Genomic DNA, 20522 nt, shown 5'->3' on the forward strand with positions numbered 1-20522 from the left:
TAATTCCGGCAGCTCACATCCCCCGTTGCCTTACTGTTTTCTCACCAGTCCGCCAATACAGCATGGGCCATGCTGCCCATGCACAGGGACCATGCACCTGGACAGATTGGGCAATAAAATAGGCAAATCTCACTCCAAGTTGTCCAGCAGTGGCGCCAAATATGATAGTGACGACAAGCTACATACTTCAACCGTCACAGCGGCCTCGGACCTGTGGCCGTACTGCACCGAATATTGCACGGAACGCAGTACGGTTATATGCCCACAGAGAGACAAGGTCACACCCCATTCGTGCGCTCTTGGAACCAATCGTGTGAAATGACATCTTATAGTAACGATACCTCAGCGGGGCCCTCAGGTCGAGACCGATCACAAACGCCAGGGAGATAGAGATCGTCTCGGCTAGCTCGGTGCCTAGCAACCATAAGCGGCACAGGAACGAAATGAAAAGCGCCCGCATGACAGAATGGTAAGCCTTGATCTTTGTCGATGTTGGAACAAAATTCTGGATCTTCTAAGGGATCCTGCGCTGTCTTTGCTAGGTCCCTCGAGGGCATTCCGGAACGGATTCTAATAGGGCGCTGGATCCCGGCGCGTTGGGCCGGGTAATGCGTCTCCTAAATAGGAGAAACACCGGGGCCCAAGCTCACCCTTTGGCTTTCAAGGCCCATCTTTCTAACGGCGCCTAAGTGCCACTTGTTCCTCCTTCCGAGTAATGTTGCGTGATTACTCACATTGGCTGATCACCTCTGGTCGCTTTTGCTATGTAGAGCATTATGCATCTGTCGGATATTTTGGGGAATGATGAAATTACCAGTTGCCTTTAGTCTCTTGTATGCTGATAGACAGTAGGGACGAGATAAGATCAGGTACTGACAGGTCAGAGCTTGATCTGATATTGGGCAGCCGTAGAAACCAGTAGGATTGGCAGGGATAGAGGAAGAAAAGAATGTGCACATAAAAGCCGCTCGATGCGCATTTGGGAGCTCTTATGCGGTTCTTGCCTTCCCGGCAGTTTGGGTCAACACCCCCCCTCTTTCTTTCTTCCACGGCTTGCTCCTTTCTTGCCTTTCAATCCTTTTTCTCCCATGGGAAGCACTCGTTCCGACTCGGTCAACTTTTCTAGCATGATATTGCATGTCTGTGGGTCCGACTGAAGCACTGGTGCTTGTTACCCCAACATGGTATGGTCGGGTTGAGGCTCCCCATCCCCAGATTGCCAGACTGGATCACCGACAGAAATCCCAAGGAGATCACGGTACGCCGGTGTTGGAGGAATCCTGATGAAATCTTGTTGGATCTTCAACCGATCGAAAAGGTAAGGCTCTGATTGGTGATTCCAACGGCACGCGGTAACGTTTAGCGTGGTCCTCGGAAGGTTGTCGATTTGCTTCGTGATCCTCCCGATCCGCACGGGACCCCGGTCCATAATGACGATCTGACAAAACAAGTCCTCTCTACCATACAGCCCTGGAATAAGGTTTTTGGCTTTCAATGCTTGCCGTGTGTGTGGCTTGTGAGTGTACTACAGTCCACACTCACAGGCCAGGTCGATCTCTTGTTCCTGCTGCGACCATCTCACCAAGTCACATCCTCCATTTCGGTTCAGACGTTCTCGCCATGTGGGTTGAGGGGGCAGAGTGATCACGGTGCCCCTGTAGAGCAGCAGAATACAAGTGGTCCAGTGGAATACAGATGTGATCAACAAATTTGGTTGACTAACCGTCATTTGCCTAATTCGACATGGAGCTGCGCGTGGAAATGCGACAATATGCAATACACTACCGGGGAGGAAACACCATGAAAGATGCTGCGAGTGCATGAGGATGTCTTTCAACCATTTCAGGTCGACTTTGGGCACCAGTGCGATATATGAAAGGACCAGCCAACTACTCATCTCGGCTTTCGACCAATGCAAACGTATCTGCCTCGTCAGTAGTGGACCGTCCAGCATTCTGGAAAAGAGCACCTACAATGGGAAATATGCCTTCAAGGAAGGATCCCTGGCCTCTTCTTGTGCTTGTTGCACCAACGACTCAAAATTCTCTGCCGACATGTGCAAGCGTTGAGTGAGGGGGTATAGTGCCAGAGATCGAAGGAGTTGCCGGATGTTATCACTGTTGCACTGCCCAATGGCTCGCATCCTTCTATCTGCATATTGTCAGATTCGGTCGTTGGGTAACACACCGCGTAAGCCTACTCACCGGTTGACCATGCCGACAAAGGAAGAGGAATCATGTTCGAGTCGACTTCCTCCAGTCCTGCCTCCAAGAGAAGAGTCTTCAACTTCGACCCAATACGAAGATCTTTCCTGTCATCCAAGGCACGCATGTATTGCCTACTCCATCTTCTCAGGGCATGCTGATCGGTGATTGCGCCGTTGTCGGATTGCACCATGTGATATACTTCGACCATTTGAACCCATCCACCCGGTTTCAATACCCTTTAAAGAAGAGAAAACAGACATCAGTACGAAACAAATTCCTTCCAAAGAGCTGTTTTACTGGGGTCCCTTGGCAGCTGAGCTGCCTGGAATATTCGCACCTGACGATGTCGCGGACATAGGACGGCCATCTAGTACGGTGGATGCCGGTCGCAAGGAGTCGAGAGTGTACAAGATCAAAGTGGTTCGAAGGAAATGTGAATGATCGATTCAAGTCATCAACCTACAGCATCTTGTATTAGCGACCGTCAGCCCAACCAGATTCTCTCCTTGCCAGATCAGATCTGCAACGATACATCGACCGGCTGATGGAAAGGAACCAGACTGACGAACCAAGGACGTGGCTCGCCATCTCCTGTTTCAAGATTCCTTACTGGAGATGTGAAAAGAAGATTAATCACTCACCTGTAGCCAAAGATTGTCCGGAACATCATCTGGGCTCATGTGCGGGGCAATGTCCACGCCAATTACCTTTGACAACAAGTGTTAGATTCCTGATGGACAGGGCCAACGCATCAACTTACATCACAGTCTGGATACCGTTCAGCAACCTCTATAGCCCAGGAGGCGGCTCCATGCCCACAGTCTAGAACCCTTCTCAGCCGACGAATTGGCGGAAAGACCAGACGATTATCGAAAATCCTCTGGAACACTTGCTGCTCAGCTTCCAGGCGTTCTGCTTCTTCCTGCTCAAGCCGTCAGATCAAAGAGCGGTCTCAAATCGAACCCTCATCTTACATCGTCGATTGGGCCGAAATATATGCGGTGGTCGATCGCATATTTCTGATACTCACGGCCGTGGACAAAGACCGTATCCAGGTATTGGCGGTCCAGCTCTATGGTCTGGGAATCCGGGCTCCTTTGGGACCAAAAACATGGATATTAGCATTCATGGAGTCACTAAGTGGAAACACAAGCGAGGGAGAGGTCTTGTCAGTACGTCATTGTAACCCTGGTCCTTCCTCCTGAATGTTGTGCAGAAGTTTGGCAATGTCGGCCGGTATATGGAATGCGTTCTGACCGGTTTTGTCGAAGAGTGGGGGTAAATTCTCCGTGTCAAAGGGGGTATCAACTAATAATGCCAGGAGGGAAAGAGAAAATTAAGTGCTGTGATTTTCATGGATGCGATCGGGTGCCGCTAGAGGGGAGACGGCGGCAATGGCACACTCGGACTGGATGGCGGCTCGAGGATCAAACGCTTCGTGGGCGCCTGTCAACGGGCTGAGGGGCCCCAGTCTCATACAAGGTACGTACTAACGAGTGCACAAATGGCAGGGCAGAGAACTAGTCCGCCAAATGCAATGAACACACTCTATTCTTGGTGCCAACTCTTTTCGGATGATGGAAATCTTTTCGTGACGATCCGACATTGGACTTCAAAGCCCTGCGTTTTGTTACAATGGAACCTTTCGTTGATCGTTGACCCAATACGACCAATGCGGCATTATTAGTCTCCTCCGGCTCGTTCCTTCGGTCCCTGGGAGCCTCCGGTGGGCCTTGTGGTCATCCCTGACTAGATGTTAAGCTACTGGTGATTTGAGTCATGCAACACAGAACACCCTTTCATTGTTGTTCCCGAGAGACTGGGTCGTACATCGATTCACGCGGGCGAAAAGAATGGAAGGGCGGGTCGGTCCAGAAGCCGAGGAATGGTTCATGATCATCGCCAGCAAAATTCCAGGGATTCCCAAGTATCAGGATAGACTCGGACCCGTTTTGCTGCTTAAAGCCAAGCTAACAAACCTTGACACAAGGCGGCGGTGCCGTCAGCTAATGCACCATTCGCTGTATCGCATATGACCTTCTTTGCCTTGGGAATCCAGGAGCGCCCGACAGAGTGGATCATGCGAATACAGTCTCGCCGGTACCACTACACACCCCGTCCCCGTCATAATTGCCTGGTTTTTGGGTGGCTTAATTTCACTGGAGGCTCCGATGTCATTCAGCGGCTGAGGCGCCAGATGACAGAAAATCAAAATCGGTTGCCTTTGGTGCCTTCACCAGGGTCAACAATGTTTTCTACGTTACAAGCCGGGCACATATGAAATGATGTAATGGGAACTTGAGCCAAGGACGAAAAAACGCAAAAAGCAGCAAAGGAAAGGAAAAAGAAAATTCTATCAAATCAGATAGACCCCTGGCATTACCCGATCCGTCCAGACCGGAGATGCGAAACAATAGAAGGGACCCGGAAAAGAGAAATACTATGCGCATGAAGATCCTCAAAATCTCTGCAGAAAGTCGATTGGAATTCAAACCAGCCCTTGCTGGATGCAGGCCAGATGAAAGCCCTGCATTACAGATTCCAGAGGTACGGGAATGGATCGTCGCCGGTTCCCGCTGTCAGTCAAACCAAAAACCAGCAATTTAGCCAGCAATTCGGTGACGGGTTTCCAACATAATCTTTTCGCGCTGTGTACACCGGAGTGGCTCAACCTTGGCGACCAATGTGCATGCAGTATGTTACGACGCCAAGTGGCTTGCTTAGTTGAGTCTGACGATGACAAACTTCCCCCTCAAACATGAAGTGGGGTTGGCCATGTCAAGATCAGCAAGAACCTCGTTGGATCCCTTTCCCTCGGGACTCTTCTGGTGGATTGGTTCATTTCCCCCTCACCGCTTGTCCGACGACCATGGCTTGGATTGGATGATCGGATGCGAACTGATCCGATTTTGCAGATTCACTACAGGGATGCTAATTTTCTTTGGTACAAAGGCACAAGTAGATGTGGGAACCTATCGTTAGTCCCTCGCTGGTTTCCGTGACAAAGAAAACAGATGCAGCCCCGAATCTTGGAAGGCGGATGCGGAAAAGATATCCACTCCAAGAATTTCTGACTGTGGAGGGGTGGGTTCCTCCTTGGGTTCCACTTTCAGTGACTCCTTCCAAACCGTCGGGACTCTACGCCTTCAAATTTGCAAACAAGCGGCATACATATCCACATGGGCGCAGAATATGCAGAAGGGAGCGTGACCAAGTCAATTCTCCGAGTGGGTATATTTTACAGATCGGGCTCCACCGCGACCATCACCGCCACATGAGACCTGGACAACTTGTGGTATTGAGGCAGGTCACCAGGTACTCTGTATCACATACTGTCTTGCCATGTACGAAACAAAACAAGGACGAGAACCAGGAGGTATGTTTTATCCAGAGCAAGACTATTGCCGCAGGAATAATGGCCTCCTCGAAGAGGATGATGTGGCCCTAGGTCATGTTTTTAGGTTCACAAGTGCTTGCGCCCTGACACTCCCATAAGATTACGGAAGGTCAGAGTTTTATAACCAGGAGAACTCCGAGTATTCTTGCCCCTCGATATATTACATGACCTCATCACAGTATGTTCATGCATGTCCCATGGGGCAGAGGGACGGCCCCCTCCCGAAAGAGGAGCAAAGCATCCAAAGCGTCGGGTCTGGACAGGGATGTACATCAGTTAGTCCGGGGCTGTGACGCCGTTTGGCTCTGAACCCAGCGCCATGGTTCACTTCTCGGGAAGCCAGGACCTCAATGTGAGTGCGACTAACCTTAATAGTAGTAGTCTATAATACTGCTTAGAATCGTAGCGGGGTGTGCATTGTTCTACAATCTCAGAAAATGTTGCCCGTGTTATTCCTCAACGACCTTCCTAAGAAGTACCATCCCGGTATTAATTCTTCAGCCCGGCCGCTAACGATCGAAGCTAACCCGAAAACATATACAAAAGCGAGATGTCTCCTGATAATCAGGACCAATATCGGAGTAAGGAAGGTGGTAAAGGCAATGTCCAGGTTGAAATCTTTGAAATAGGGGAAAGGGGTAGAAATTCTCAAAAACAATTTACTGTAGAAACCCCCACTGATCCAAAAACACGATCCCGGAATAATCAAATTCCATACAAGCAAAAGTAAATAGTAAAATAGAATCAAATTCATACACTGACAGAAAAAATTCTTCTTAGCGTTCCCTTCCCTCGGGTCTCAGCCCCAGCCCCCTCATTGAGTCAAGTGGGCTGAGTCGATCTTCGGTCGTATCGAGTGGACATGTAGTGTCACTTACTTTTCTCCAGGGCCAGCTAGTTTTGCTATTTTGGTCTTTGTAACCTGGCTCCACTACAATACAGCCAAGAGCATATGATATGAGCGGGAAGATGCGACTTTTTGAGGTTGCCTTGTCTTGAGAACGTAACTCTTCCCGATCTGAGCTAGTCCCTGGGGTTCTAGGTTGCGTTTATCCACTTCCAGGAGGTCATATTATTATATGACCTATACCTAACCTATATGGACCCGAAGACAATAATACTTATATCCGTCAAGCCCCCTTATAAATCGTTTAGCGGTAAAGTAAACAATGAACCAAATGTCGGCCAAATACACCCAGAATATATAGACTTGAATATCAACCTTAATCGGCCTATTTATTCTATCCGCTCCCCGGGGCCGGAGCTGAGGTTTTAGTGCCGAGATTGACGCATAAAACGGCTCCCACCGCCCAATTTTAACCATATTTATCATTTGCTACTGTAGTCTACCGAACTACTGTACAAAGCACATTAGCTCAGGCAACTACGACTTCGATGGATCGTTGCTGGACTATTCTACTGTACGAGTTCACTGTGCATAGTGTTCTACTAATTCGCAGGTGGGTTGTTCTTGCCACCTGCCCCTCACCTGGGCATGCACCCTTTGCTGCGGGTCTGCATGGTAGACCCGACACTCTGGAACATATTACGAGTTCTTTACGTGTTAGCTTCATATGGATTACGAAGGCCGTGTGACGGTTCGTTTTGGTGTGGCTCCGTAGAGGATACATACATATACTTGAGGCCTGTGTGGTAGGCAAGCTATAGTACATGCATATATGCATCTGCACCTGAACACAGAATGTGTGACCGTTATCGCTAAGATGTGGGCTAGCATAAGCGAGCTGCAGTTCATGGCAATCTCGGGATTTCCAGGGTTGTACTCGAACCCAGGTCCGATGACCTACTAGAGTCTGCGGCTGACCCGAGGTCTTAAAGGGGGTTGTGCCGTGCGCCACTAGGGATTTACATTTTCGATATTCATTTCCCGATCTTGGGTCTGAGAGGTATTATAGTTTGATCTGCGCTGGTGCTTGGGTCCCGGGTTACTGGGATTCTGAGATCTGTCGGGTTCGAAGAAAATGGTTCTTGTGAAACATATAAATAATCTGAGGTCACACGATGACTTGGAAGTACCCTTTATGGTTGCGTTTGGTTCTGTGTCAAGGTTTTGATATTATAATATAAAATTGTATTGATGTGCGTTACACTCAAATTGAGTCAACTGGGCAAATAGCCCCCATCTCTAACCATCCAATGAAATGGGCTTATTTAGTAGCCCCGCAGCTCTGATATTGTTTCTGCTAAGTTATATCAGGTATCTACCTCGAGATATTGGATGTGAGGTTTATCAGTTTCCATTGCAAAGGTTTCTTGACGGCGTTATTGGCAAGTGATTACTTTAGAGGTCCTCGAGTATGGGCTCTAGAGAATTTGCAAGAGGGCTATCAATCAAATGATGTTAGATGCAAAGACTGACAAACTAAAGGTGAGGCCATGTTCTTAGCGAATAATTACAATAAAGCTGTACTTTAGTAGTCAAGGTAGCCTGGAGCTTTTAGTGACGTGCCCAGGTGGACTTCCACCAAGGGAAAAATGCTAAGCATAGTGGGTGATCATGGGGTGTAGAACTATACATTGGCAAATGTGAGCTAGTTTCAGCTGGCGAGACTCAAGGACTATATATTACATAGCATTGATATCTAATAGCGAATTTCGACCAATGAATGAGGATTTCTGAGGATACAAGAGATTCTAGAGCAACGCCTCAATCTCTACCCAAGGAAAGGAGATAATGTAAGACTATGCCATGTTCAGTGTAGTGAAGCGGTGGTAGAGACTAAGGTAAAACAAAATAGGTGGAAAAGTTTCGTTTAACAAACACTAGAACTATGTCAAGAAGTTATCTGAGACCTTAGCCGTGATGCACAAGGGTGTAGATTCTCCACCTGAAATACTAAGCACCAACATTGATATGAATAAGATTATGAAGGATATGTGAGAACCGGTCCGGAGGTTACTTCTTGAATCTAATCCAGAACATCCAGGGTAGACATCATGTCTATACAACAAGTGACTTGGAACAAGCATATACATTTCATCATTACCATCGCCTGAGTTGAGTTGAGTATATAAGATAGATAAATAACAATGAATAAGTAGCGCATCGTTAGAGAATTAGATGCAGCATTCAGGACGAATATTAGTCAGAGCACACATTTCTACTAGCCACAGATCACCTCACATCCTCGCGACCAGTCGTATACTTGATACCCGCCTCCACAATTTGCATGAAAGTAGCAATTTCCGCATCGTTCCGCGGCGCATAGATCATGAGAAACTCCGCGGGAAGATCTTTCTTTGTACCAAAGGTCAAAATCGACAAGGCCAATCGGCCCGAAAAGCCATGTCGCTGGCCCCAGCCTGCCTCAATAACCTTCATGCCTAGCCAGATATCAGTACTAGTATCTTCACAAAAGCAAGGTATCAATGATCAAAATCAACACCCAACTGTCAAACTTACAATCAGCAGGCGCCAAAAGCATGTGGCCCGAAAATTCGCCGTTCGAATGCAAATGCGCAAGCTCGCCATTCGTCGCCTTGACAGCATCCGAAGCCGGGAGGTGATTAGAAAGGAAAAGAGCATCAGCATGCGCTTCCTGACCTGAGCGCTGGAATTTAACAAGATGGTGATTCCGATGACCGAAAGCCCTGAATGCGGCCTCGAGTTTCTTGCGCCCAGTTAGCAGACATCCCTAGTCTCCTATCAGACATCATTACTCACATCCTTAATTTCCTCCTCGGGTAACTGCGTCAACTGCCTCTGAGGCGCAACATGGGGCCCAACAACCGGCCGCTCCCTAACAGAGCGCACCTGTTCCGGCGCAAGAGTGAGGAACCCCGCCTCCCCAGCTCCATGTCCCTCCAGTGCATGTACTCGCTGCACGTATATCTCAGTCCCGAACATCTCGCCCATGAAGGGCTGGAAGATCGTGCGCACGACTAACCATCCGAGTACATTGCTTGGCGGGCCGCCTGGGCCGTAGGAGCGGAAGGTCCGGTAGTCGCGGTAGAGTGTGGGGAGGATTAGGGAGGTGCCGATTGCGGCTGTTGTGCCAAGGGCGAGGGCGAAGCGTTCTTGTTGGGTTTGGGGGAGGCGGATTGGTAGGGAGCGGAGATGTTTTGTTATTTGATCGTAGGACATTGTTTTGGTTTTTTGTTTGTGAGTGGATGGTGGGGGTTTGTCGTTTCCAGGGATGAACTGGGGACTTTCTAGGATTGTCCGCTATGCGATTATGTGATGTTGAGGTGAAGTGAGGAGATAATAAATAGCTCGAGGAGGGGCTGGGTAAGTAAAGGATCAAATGTCTTGCCTAAAGAACGATGCGACGGACAATCGGGGCTTAAGGGTCCGAGTCCGCGTTGCATTTTTCTTTTCTTTCTTATTGGGAAATTATCTACAATTCTTAGTGAGTCGTCCCTTGAGTCAAGTAAAGATGTAGTCTTTCCAGATATCACTCATTTTAATTCAACATGGAATGTTTCTTCATTTCTCCAGGTCGGAGCTATCTTATCGCTGGCTCCGAGATCCACCGCGGGCCCCACATCGAGTCCAGCAGACCATCTCAATAGGGTAAGTTATGCGGCTGAATATGGTATGATGCGATGGGGCCGCAACTTCCTGGTGCCGGAGTTCGGGTGAGGTACGCCTTTTCTGCAAGAATCAAGCCATCAAAGCTTGGTGTCCGAGGATACGGATATCTTGATAAAGGCCGTGTCCGAGTCACAGAATATGGAAAACTTGGTATTCTGTTGGGACTGCAGGACGCTAAGAATGCGAGCTGCAGTTAAAGAGATTGGCTGTGATGTCGTCATTTATCAGTCCTCTTTGCTAATTGAGCTAAGGGAATGCGCTAGCTTTAGGAGCACAACACTCTCAGTGGCGGCGAAGTAATTCAGACTATTCTCGTCAGTTCTGGTTCTTGGCGAAAGTTCTAACGTGACTGACCTGTCCATCAAAATGCGCAGGTGGCGGTTGAAATGATCCTCATATCGCTTAAGTGTGTCCTCAAGCTTGCCAATCCGAGTGGGATCATAAGGTCTGGCTTCAGCTCCTGTGGCTGTCTCCCCAGACAAGTCTGGGTCAGCGGAAGCTAGGGCCCGCGTAAGGGACGCAGCGGTCCATGATGCAAACATAGTACAACAGGTCATCAACTTGGAATGGATCTGTAATCGGGTCAGCAACTGCTCGGCGAAAGAAGTCTTGAATATTCGCCTACCTTCAATAGCTTCGCCTGGGTAAGCATACACTCCTTTAAACAGGTGTCCAGGAAATCGACGTGGTCTTGCATTAGCTCATCCACCGTTCGGTTAACCTGTTTGGTGCCGTTGACGGTCACTTCGGAACCTTCGGCATCAGCTCCGTTCACTCGGTCCATCAATCCTACCCAGTTGGGCTCTATCACTTCAGCAGTACAGAAATACAACAGTTGTTGCACAAACACAAGCATCTTGGCCCGCAGGTTCCACGCACGTCGCTTCCACATCTCCAGCCGTCTGTCAGATGACTTGTGTCGCCAGCTGGTCAACTTGTTCTGATCTGCCCAGGAGGTGACTAGCAGCGTTTCCAGATGGCGCAGAGACAGAAGATGTCGAAAAATAAGTTGGTATCGCAACACAGTCTTCCGACTAATTACGAGGGAGAGAGGGAAGGGCACTGTGTAGTCCAGCTCCAGCGCATCAAATCCCACAATATCTTTCTCATCATCTGCAGCCTGGGCGGCAGAGACCTGCTGTTTCTCGATTGCCGCCTCTGGGTGATCTTGGTCAATCCCGGAGACGCTAACCACCTGCATTAACCACTTGGTGAGTCCAATTTTGTTCATTCGTACTTTGACGTCCTCCTTGAATGGGTCTTGTGCAGCAATACTCCCCGGCTGTCGAAGCACAAGATCAAGAAGGGATTGGAGTTTGCCTTCGTTGACAACTCTGGCGGGTTTGCGCAATTCAGAAGCACTCAGTTCGAGGAAGTAGGAAAAGAAGTCAGAGCGGTCCAGGAAGAAATAGTGTTTGAGGGAACGGAAACGAGTTGTCAAAGAGTTCTTGGTGAGGAGGAGGTTCAATAGAGAGGCATTGGCGTAGGTGTAAGCACCATTGACGTTCTCCAAAAATCGGGGATCATCGAGTGTCTTGGGCACATCTTTGACGGCTTTGCTGATATCCACACCACCGCACTCTCTTACCACATTGAGATACTTTCCTGCAAGAAGGACCTTGTCTCGAACACTGTCAAGTTGAGGTGGGATTTCATCATTGCGGATCGTGTAGCGTTTCTCCCAATACTCGTCTGTATAGTCTTCTTCAAGCTTCTCCCGTTTGATCCACTTCTGCTCCTTGATCAAGAATTCTCCGTGAGGGTCTCGGATGCCTCCATGATGTAGCCATTCGTTCAACATGTTCATGTAGGGCCGACTGGCATCCCGCAACAATCCCTGGACTAAGCTTTTGGTGGTTGGATCGCCTGCAAATGTGTTCAAACGCTCTGTGAGCAGCCGGAGGACATTTCCACCCTTGCAAATCTTCTTACTTGCCATCGCGCCAGGTACTAGATCGCCGCCTTCTCTTAGTTGTTCCAGGATATTGTCGACATCATCAAAGTCGTCTATTGACTCGTCCATATCTTGATCTTCCAAAAGGCCATTGCGGCGGAGGAGTTCTTGCCCTAGAGAGTATAGCTGTGCGAGGCACTGGCTCGTCGACATTGTGTGTAGATGAAGTTGATGTAGCGTGAATGTGGTGCTGTTCAGCAACTGGCCTTCAAGCTGGGCGATGAGAATCAAATAGTCTTTAAGGATTCTGCGAATTGATGCGCAGAGCGCATGGCTGACTGCGCCGTATTCGGCACGACTCAGCAGCTCCACGAAGGCCTCCATAGCGCTATAATGGGTGGCCATCTTCAACATCGATTGTGTAAGATCCCGCAGGGTAGGATCTAGACCTGGGGCCAATTGGAAGACCGGGCCGGTCAGCCGGTCTTTCTCGACGGATGGATCATAAGAGCTGTGGTAATGGATGTATTGGCCTTCAAAGCCCATGAACACAAACAGCAAGTCCTCCAAAACAGCGGTTTCTTGGCCATCGGGTGAAAGATCTCGGAACGGTTGGGGGTAAAGTGACTGGGGAATTGTCGCAGCTGATGGGGGGACGGATACACGACAGGCGAGGGGGGCAGTGGAATGAGGAATCAATGATGCTTGCGGATCCCATGGTGCTATAGAGAACTTGTCAATACGGTTCGTTTGGACTCAACAAAGTAAACATGCGACGTAAATGCGACACGTTTTCGAGCAGTAACTCACTTTCAGCCGCATCCTTTTCCCGTGAGGAGCCTCCGGTATTTGCGCCATCGAGCTGGCTGGGGTATTTAGGCCGTGACTTATCGCGGTCACCGCGATTGGCCGCGCTTGACGACTCCTTGATGGGATTCCTCCGCACTGACTTCTCTCTAGTTGTAATAGTAGTACGCTCCGTGCGTTTCTCCGACATGCTCCTCTGATCCCGGGACATTCTGTGTTTCTGACTGGCGGTGCTGGACCGAAGAGCGTCCATGTGGTCGGGGAGCGGCGATGCGCCGCGAGGCCCAGCCTCGACGCGATTGGAGACAACGCGGGGTCGTGGAGCGTTCATGTAGCTGGCGCGGTCATTGACGGACATAATCCCGACAGGGCGTATAGCATGGCATAAAGCCTACAGGATCGATTCGAACAGAACTACCCTTATAAGCTCTGGGGAAATCAACAAAAAGTAGTAATTGCAATCCAAACAAAACCGTGGAAACTCCACTTAGCAACCCTTGGGCACCGGGTGCCTTGGTGCCTTATCCGCCAGGTGTCCAACAGGCACTGACGACTTGCGTAGAGCTTCCGCCTCGAACAGCTCCGCTACCTGCTCCCACCTCCCATCCATCTCACGCTCAATACCCTCCCTCCTCCTTTACATTTCCCTGGATATCCCTTGATTTCTTGATCCGTTGAGTTTTATCCTCCAAGACCATTCAATATGTTCATTGCACGATCCGAATATGGTAAGCTCCGTCCCTCCAGACCAACACTTGCAGCATCACTAACAGCTCCCCGATAGACCGTGGAATCAAGTATGCATTCTGAACAGGGCTCCCCGCCCCTCCAATTCAAACCTATTAAACTAATAATGCCACCCCGACAGCACCTTCTCCCCCGAAGGTCGTCTGTTCCAGGTTGAATACTCTCTCGAAGCTATTAAGCTAGGATCCACAGCGATCGGAGTACGTCTACCCTATCTTTTTCGGATGAATGAATACCGCATCGATATTTCGCACATACTCCTTGCTCCATGGTATCTCAGCCCCCATGCTTCGCCTAAAACTAACACGCCCTAGGTCGCAACATCGGAGGGAGTCATCCTTGGTGTCGAGAAGCGCGTTACATCCACCCTGCTCGAAGCATCATCTGTCGAGAAGATCGTCGAAATCGACCAGCACATTGGCTGCGCCATGTCCGGCCTCCAGGCCGACGCCCGAAACCTGGTTGAGCACGCCCGTGTCGAATGTCAGAATCACGCCTTCAACTACGCCGAGCCGCTGCGCGTCGAGAGTACCACACAGGCAATTTGCGACTTGGCTCTCCGGTTCGGAGAGAGTGGTGATGATGAGGAGAGCGTGATGTCCAGACCGTTTGGTGTTGCGTTGTTAATTGCCGGTTATGACGAGGACGGGCCTCAGCTGTATGTTTGATTTCGATTGCTCACCTTGAATTGTGGCTAATGTCTTTTTTCTCGCAGATATCACGCTGAGCCCTCAGGTACTTTCTACCGATATGATGCTAAGGCTATCGGCTCCGGAAGCGAAGGTGCCCAGGCAGAGCTGCAGAATGAATACCACCGTTCTTTGACTCTTTCTGAGGCCGAGACGCTGGTGTTGAAGACACTGAAGCAGGTCATGGAGGAGAAGCTTGATTCCAAGAACGTTCAGTTGGCGAGTGTGACCAAGGAGAAGGGATTCCGCATCTACGATGATGAAGAGATGGGCCGGGCTGTTGCACAGCTTGGTGGAAACCAATAGATACTGTTTGAGTGCTGAAAGTTAGTTCTAAAGGAACTCGGTGAGCATTTTATATTGCCATTGCCATTTGAAAAGAATGTGTTCAATACGTAGACCTGCTGATGTTATTTGAGTGATTGTATTGGAGATCTTTTCCTGACGTAAAAACAGTTTACATAGTCCAACTGTTCAACTGTGTAAAGAACATTCAATACGGTAGTGTATGGAACTCGACAAATGAAGTAACAAGCAACATAAATCTAAAAACAAGGGTAACATAGTCTCGATTCTAAACATAACTTTTTTTGGTATCTCAATATGGAACTACCGAATCTTATACACACAAGGCTTGAGCACCTGAGCTTCCTGCTCCGGTGTCATGGTATTGCCACCCTCCGGCTTGCGGTCGACAAAGCGCTTCTTGCCAGGAGCAGGAGCAGGAGCACCAACACCAGCATGCTTACCCTTCGCCGGGGCACCATTAGCCTTAATGAACTCCATCTTCACAAACATCTTGTTTGACTTCTCAACTGACTCCTGCTTGAGGATAAATCCACGGGACCGGAAGACCTCAATGAAGGCGGAAATATCCGTATCATCGCTGTTATCCGCAGGACGAGCATCCTCAGCAAAGATATCAGCATCGTCCTCATCGTCCTCATTATCTCCAGACTTCTTCTTCGGTAGCTTCTTCTGCTGGGTCTTGCTAAGGGGCTTCTGGGCTCCAATCTGCGCCTTCTTGCGCGTCACTTTGCCGAATCGGCTCTTCACCTCGCTGACCCAGCACTCGCCCTTGCCATCGCCGCGCAGAACACGCCAAGCTTCCTCCACGAAGGAAACCCAGTTGGTTCCCATCAGACTCAGACAGAATACTGTCACATCAACAGATCCATCTTCAAGAGGCAGATTGGAGATATCAGCCTTGGTGATGAGAGGATCCGGTGACTGGAGATCGTAGCTCTTCAGCTTGATGTTCAACTTCTTCGCAGAAGGAGTCAAAGCGCGCGCAAGTCCGGCATCACCACAGCCCAGATCGGCAATAGTGCATGATCCGTTAGGTCTGCGGGGCAGAGGCTGCGGCTTGTTGGGGTCGGGCTTGCCTCTCTTGGGAACGGGCACGGCGCCACGACGGCGGACAAACTGGATATACCCATCCACTGGGTTGGAGGGCCAGGACTCTTTCACCTGGCGGGAGAAACCAGCGTGGTATTCGCTGAAAAGCTCTGGGTTGGCATTGAATAGTTCAACGGCTTTGGAGGAGTCTGTTGTGTACAGGGTTTCGTTCAAGTGGCGGAAGCGAGAGGAGATCAGTTTCTGGCGCATTGCTTGCTGGAGCGGCGTCAGAGTCGCTGTGGTTGGTGGAGGTGCAATCACAGCGTCGGCTGCGGCACTTGTTCCAGCGGCAGGCGCAGCAGCAGAGCCATCTTTCTGGTCCTTGTTCTTCTTGTTCTTCTTCTGCTTCTTCTGGGGCGCAGTTTCATCCTCCTGGGCTGCAGGTGCAGAGGTGTTCTCTTCAGTGTCGTTTGTTACAGCTTCGGTCTCCTCGGTAGCGGGCTTCTCTTTCTTCTCCTTCTTCTTTCTCTCGCGCTTGGCAGGTTTCGGGACATGGCCCTCGATGAGCTTGCGGTACATATCATTGACATTGCTTCCGGTGACATTATCATTGCCACGCTTGCGCTTGTTTCCGCTGTTCTTTTCGTTGGGGGTTGAGGATTCTTTGGACTTCGAATCGTTCGGTTTTGCGGCCTCAGTCTCGCGCTTGGGGCCGCTCGAAAGCGACCATCCTGGAACGGCGAACATTGTAGGACTGTGATATTTTTCCCGCTAGATAATTGGCTTCAATCCAACGTAGAGATCAAGCAAAACTTTTGGAGAAGACGGAGAACGCAAAACTGCGGAGATAAAAAAAAAGTTGCCGGCAGAAAATCATCTCCACACGTATTGAGTAAAATGGATACTAAGTTTACAGTACCAATTATACCGATATTCTGCCATGATTATCAGGCATCAACGCTCGGTTCACCAACCTACCATAGCTACGAACTGTGTTTAGATTCTAAAGTTCTAGAGTTCAAAGAAATGACAATCTCGGATGTCCTTCCAAGCGTGATTCTCATTGTTGACTCCTAAAGTTGTCCAGTGTGTAGCCAAAACCTTGGCGTGCAACCGCTATCAGCATTGGCCCATCGGTTTAATTTTAGCCCTGGAATAAGCTCTGGCATTAGCGTTAGGCCCTTAAAGGAAACGAGATTAAGCAAGACCCATGTGGTCAGGGGGGCCCGCCTCATGTCAGATCTTATGGGCTGACTGAGAACGGGGTATGGAGATAATCAGCCATGTGGCATGCATAGATTAAAAGCTGAGACAAAAACACTATTACAATCAACGTCACACATGGTTGATCGCGGGTGATCTTCTGCTCGGCACCGATGCCCTTGTGGAGTTGCAAATTGGATCGGACCCAGACTGCCTCCGCCGTCAACTATTCCCCCCTCCCATCTAAGAACCTTTTCCTGGAATTTCTCTCTCCGGTTCCCCAGCCCCACCATGTCTTCAAGCCAGTCTTACAATTGCCGATAAAACTGGTTTAATCTACGCGACCATGGCTGACGAGGAAGCACAAGCATCCGACTCTGGTAACGGCCGTTCTGCCGAGCCGGGAAGAAACCAAACGCCCCGCAGACTTCCTAAGAAGCGCACCAAAACAGGTTGTTTAAGTACGTCGAGAAGGTGGAAAGATGGGCCTGCTTTTGTTAAAGATACATATTGACCATTTTCGTTAGCTTGTCGGAAGCGTCGCATTAAATGTGGCGAAGAGAAGCCCACATGTGCTAACTGCGTCAAGTCCAAGCGTAGCTGCGAGGGCTATGCCCAGAGGGTGGTCTTCAAGAATCCCTTAGGTATCTTGGGCCCATATGGCCCACCACAGATTCAGGATGATCAGATGCAGCAGCAAAATATACGGGTACCGCTGTACAGTGACTTCACCTCGCTGCCACCTCAACAAGCGGCGGCAGCAGCACAACACCCCATGTTGGCACCACGACTAGATGCTCACATGCTTTCAGGGTATCAGTACCCTGCTCCAACTGCTGCAGTAACTGAAAGGGTTCAACAAGATCTGCAGCAGACCGTTGACCCTCCACGGTTTTATTACCCAGCACTTCCGGTGCAGATGCCTCAGCAATGGCCTGATCACTCTGCCGGGCAAGTTGGACAAGAGACGACTCCCTCTCCCTCGCTCAACTACATGCAGTATCAGTCTCAGCCCATTGGCTTAAGTAACCTTAATACCCAATATAGTCCGGTTAATCCTCAGCTGCCACAACCCATCACCGACTGGGCAAGTATCACAAACCAGGACTATGCTAGGAATTCATTACCTCAGGTACAATATACTCTTAAAGCTTGGAAGGTACCCCTGCTAAGGAGATACAGTCATTCCAGCCAACAAGTACAGCCTATCACTATCCACAGTCGCCTGAGCAGCCTCTACAGCCTACTACCCCTGGACAATACTTCCCACCCTCTCAAGCGCAGATTGTATATGTTGAAGATGAAGCTGAAGACTATTATGACGTCGAGTCTGATGAGGAAGCGGAGGACCAAACTCAGACAGAGGGTTTCAACCAGCTGAGTCTCATCATGGCCTCTGCCAACCATGATGACCGTCGTATGCGGTCTTTCACTACTCACCTAAACGAACCAAACATCCTATCCTCTTACCACCCGACGCTGGGATCATCCCCCCTAAACAACCCCAAGACAGCCCGCATCTTCGCGCACTTTATCCATTCAACGGCTCCCACACTGTCAATTTTCGAGCGGCACGCGACCGACTCATCGATTAACTTGGGTAGCACTATTCCACCCGCTCAACAAGGTCTGTGGACCTACACACTTGCCCTTAAAGCCTTGGAGCATCCGGCCCTTTTGCAAGCTATGCTCGCTGTTGGCAGCTTGCATATTGCATACCTACAACAGGCCCCTACTACTGTCTCCTTGAAGCATTACCACTACGCCTTGAAACGTCTAGGCCGCGCTGTTGGTCTTCCAGGTCGGCGAAAACAGATTGGTACTATGGCAGCTACCCAACTTCTGGCCTATTACGAGGTCATGTCAGCCGATCACAGTAAATGGAATAGTCATGTGGCCGGGTCTGCTCAGTTGATCCGAGAAATTGATTTTGCAGCTATGGCTCGAGATCTTCGTGCTCATCGACGCAGGGCCAATGAACAGCGAGCTCAAATGGGGTGGTCTAACCCGTCGATGCAATACTATCATCCTTATGGTAGTGAATCATCTGAAGATGACCCCTTCTCTGAAAAGGAAATTACTATTGACCAAGGGCTCATTAGCTCTATAATGGGGCAAGTGGTCAACTACGACGAGTTTGGCCATATCGAAGGTCACTACCAATATCCAAGGAAGCACTTTTCTCGGAAGGACATTGAAAGCTTTCGCATCCAGTGCGACTTGTATTGGTGGTTCACGAAACAGGACGTGTTTCTCGGTCTGATCAGTGGTGAAAAGACATTGTAAGTCAACTTCTCTCACTATGACTGATGTCGCAGGCTAACCTTGTCCAAATAGTACGCCTCAGTATCTGCGAAGCCAATGCCCCCCCTCGAGCCGCGGTAGGTCGAATAGACGCAGTCTATGGCTCTGCTGATCACTTATGGCTATTGCTTGGCCGTATATCTGATTTTGGAGAACGGGACCGCAGGCGAAAGCTGAAGAATTCTCGTGCGTCGGGTGTAGCCTGGAGGCCAGGCCAAGAGCTGTTCCGGTTCATGGGTCGTTTTGCTGGCGGCAGTGGACCACCTGGAGGATCAAGAGCTCCTGGACCTCCCGGGCCCCCAGGCCCCCCAGGACCTCCAGGTCCACCTTCATCTGGTTCGTCTAATTCCAATTTCGGAAGCAGCCCTGGTGCTCCTTCAGAGTCGTCTCAGGAGAGCCCACCCGCCCAAGGTCCACCTCCAGGTCCACCAGGTCCACCCGGTGGACCCCCAATGTACGGCATGGTGCCACCACAACCTCCAGCTCAAGTGCCACCAGCATTTGTTCATGATAGACGTGGGCAGCCAACAACACCGGAACAAGACGACCATGGCGAGGAAGCTACATACGCCGAGGCAGAGCGTGAATGGGAAGAGATTCTGGCTGCTATGGATATCTACGTCCAGGCCCTGGGTCGAGATTTCCAACCACTACCTGCAGATGTGACGACAGTCATCGATTCTCCTTTTGGACCGGCCCTGCAATACCGTACACACACTATCGCCGTGGTTTGGGCAATGTATTACGCCGGACGAATCCTGCTGCACCGTCTCCACCCATGTCTGCCCCCAGCCATGATGATGGCTGCCGGTGTAGCAGCTCCTACAACTAAAGATTGGGCACAGATGATAGGCCGGATTACGGCCGGTATCTATTACCCGCAACGCTACAATCTTCAAGCTGGCAGCCTGAGCCCGACCCTCGGTTCTTCGCTCACGGAGATGACCCTGCCGATCTTCTTTGCTGGTGTGCAGTATGTAGATCATGCACAGCGTGTCTGGACCATTGCGAAACTAAAGGATATTTCGCGGCTTACTGGGTGGAAGACTTCTGATGCTATCGCGGGTGGCTGCGAGAGCTCTTGGATCATTGCGGCTAAGCATGGACGGGGGCCTCCATATGAGCGATCTGTTGCGAGTGAACGCGAGCGTCACCGTGATGATCCTGATGCTCCTGTAAGTGTGGATGTGGAATTCTGATATTTGTGTGACTTTCACTAATTTTCTTCTTATAGCCGCAGTATGTCGTCGACAGAGAGGCGGAAGAACCGTATAGTGATGATCGGCGGTTTGTCACTTTCCGACCGCCCGACCGAGCCTTTTTGGCCATGGGGCTCTTGAGTCTGGAAGGTGACTTGCAAAATCTAGAACTGTGAGGAATC

The 20522-nt window shown here is 49.9% G+C and overlaps 6 protein-coding genes across 6 annotated transcripts; 2 read left to right on the plus strand and 4 right to left on the minus strand.

Annotated features, from left to right (window-relative positions):
* Positions 1 to 1969: 1969 nt before the first annotated feature.
* On the minus strand, positions 1970 to 3388 carry N7503_010114 (class I SAM-dependent methyltransferase; the record flags this gene model as incomplete). Its single annotated transcript, XM_057069660.1, has 7 exons — positions 1970 to 2151; positions 2205 to 2443; positions 2545 to 2666; positions 2849 to 2914; positions 2968 to 3129; positions 3182 to 3302; positions 3384 to 3388. 7 exons carry the CDS (start codon positions 3386 to 3388, stop codon positions 1970 to 1972), a joined length of 897 nt encoding a protein of 298 aa, XP_056916271.1.
* A 5352-nt stretch (positions 3389 to 8740) lies between these two features.
* N7503_010115 (uncharacterized protein) lies at positions 8741 to 9709 on the minus strand (the record flags this gene model as incomplete). Its single annotated transcript, XM_057069661.1, has 3 exons — positions 8741 to 8949; positions 9029 to 9236; positions 9290 to 9709. The coding sequence occupies 3 exons, from the start codon at positions 9707 to 9709 to the stop codon at positions 8741 to 8743; spliced, it is 837 nt and encodes a 278-aa protein (XP_056916272.1).
* Positions 9710 to 10258: 549 nt separating this feature from the next.
* Positions 10259 to 13291, minus strand: N7503_010116 (gamma-tubulin-complex subunit SPC97). The gene is made up of 4 exons (XM_057069662.1): positions 12864 to 13291; positions 10785 to 12775; positions 10514 to 10731; positions 10259 to 10465 (listed from the first exon to the last, which is right to left on the minus strand). Exons 1-4 carry the CDS (start codon positions 13216 to 13218, stop codon positions 10384 to 10386), a joined length of 2646 nt encoding a protein of 881 aa, XP_056916273.1. The 5' UTR covers positions 13219 to 13291; the 3' UTR covers positions 10259 to 10383.
* A 272-nt stretch (positions 13292 to 13563) lies between these two features.
* Positions 13564 to 14602, plus strand: pup2 (proteasome core particle subunit alpha 5; the record flags this gene model as incomplete). Its single annotated transcript, XM_057069663.1, has 5 exons — positions 13564 to 13588; positions 13645 to 13657; positions 13729 to 13807; positions 13922 to 14265; positions 14323 to 14602. The coding sequence occupies 5 exons, from the start codon at positions 13564 to 13566 to the stop codon at positions 14600 to 14602; spliced, it is 741 nt and encodes a 246-aa protein (XP_056916274.1).
* Positions 14603 to 14905: 303 nt separating this feature from the next.
* Positions 14906 to 16381, minus strand: N7503_010118 (25S rRNA (adenine645-N1)-methyltransferase; the record flags this gene model as incomplete). Its single annotated transcript, XM_057069664.1, has 1 exon — positions 14906 to 16381. One exon carries the CDS (start codon positions 16379 to 16381, stop codon positions 14906 to 14908), a length of 1476 nt encoding a protein of 491 aa, XP_056916275.1.
* A 763-nt stretch (positions 16382 to 17144) lies between these two features.
* Positions 17145 to 20516, plus strand: N7503_010119 (uncharacterized protein; the record flags this gene model as incomplete). Its single annotated transcript, XM_057069665.1, has 5 exons — positions 17145 to 17298; positions 17365 to 17969; positions 18020 to 19119; positions 19185 to 20316; positions 20376 to 20516. The coding sequence occupies exons 1-5, from the start codon at positions 17184 to 17186 to the stop codon at positions 20514 to 20516; spliced, it is 3093 nt and encodes a 1030-aa protein (XP_056916276.1). The 5' UTR covers positions 17145 to 17183.
* Between the last annotated feature and the right edge of the window lie 6 nt (positions 20517 to 20522).

This window comes from Penicillium pulvis, assembly GCF_028828015.1.
Source record: "Penicillium pulvis strain IBT 33274 chromosome Unknown scaffold_8_segment0_segment0, whole genome shotgun sequence".
NCBI classification, from domain to species: Eukaryota; Fungi; Ascomycota; class Eurotiomycetes; order Eurotiales; family Aspergillaceae; genus Penicillium; species Penicillium pulvis.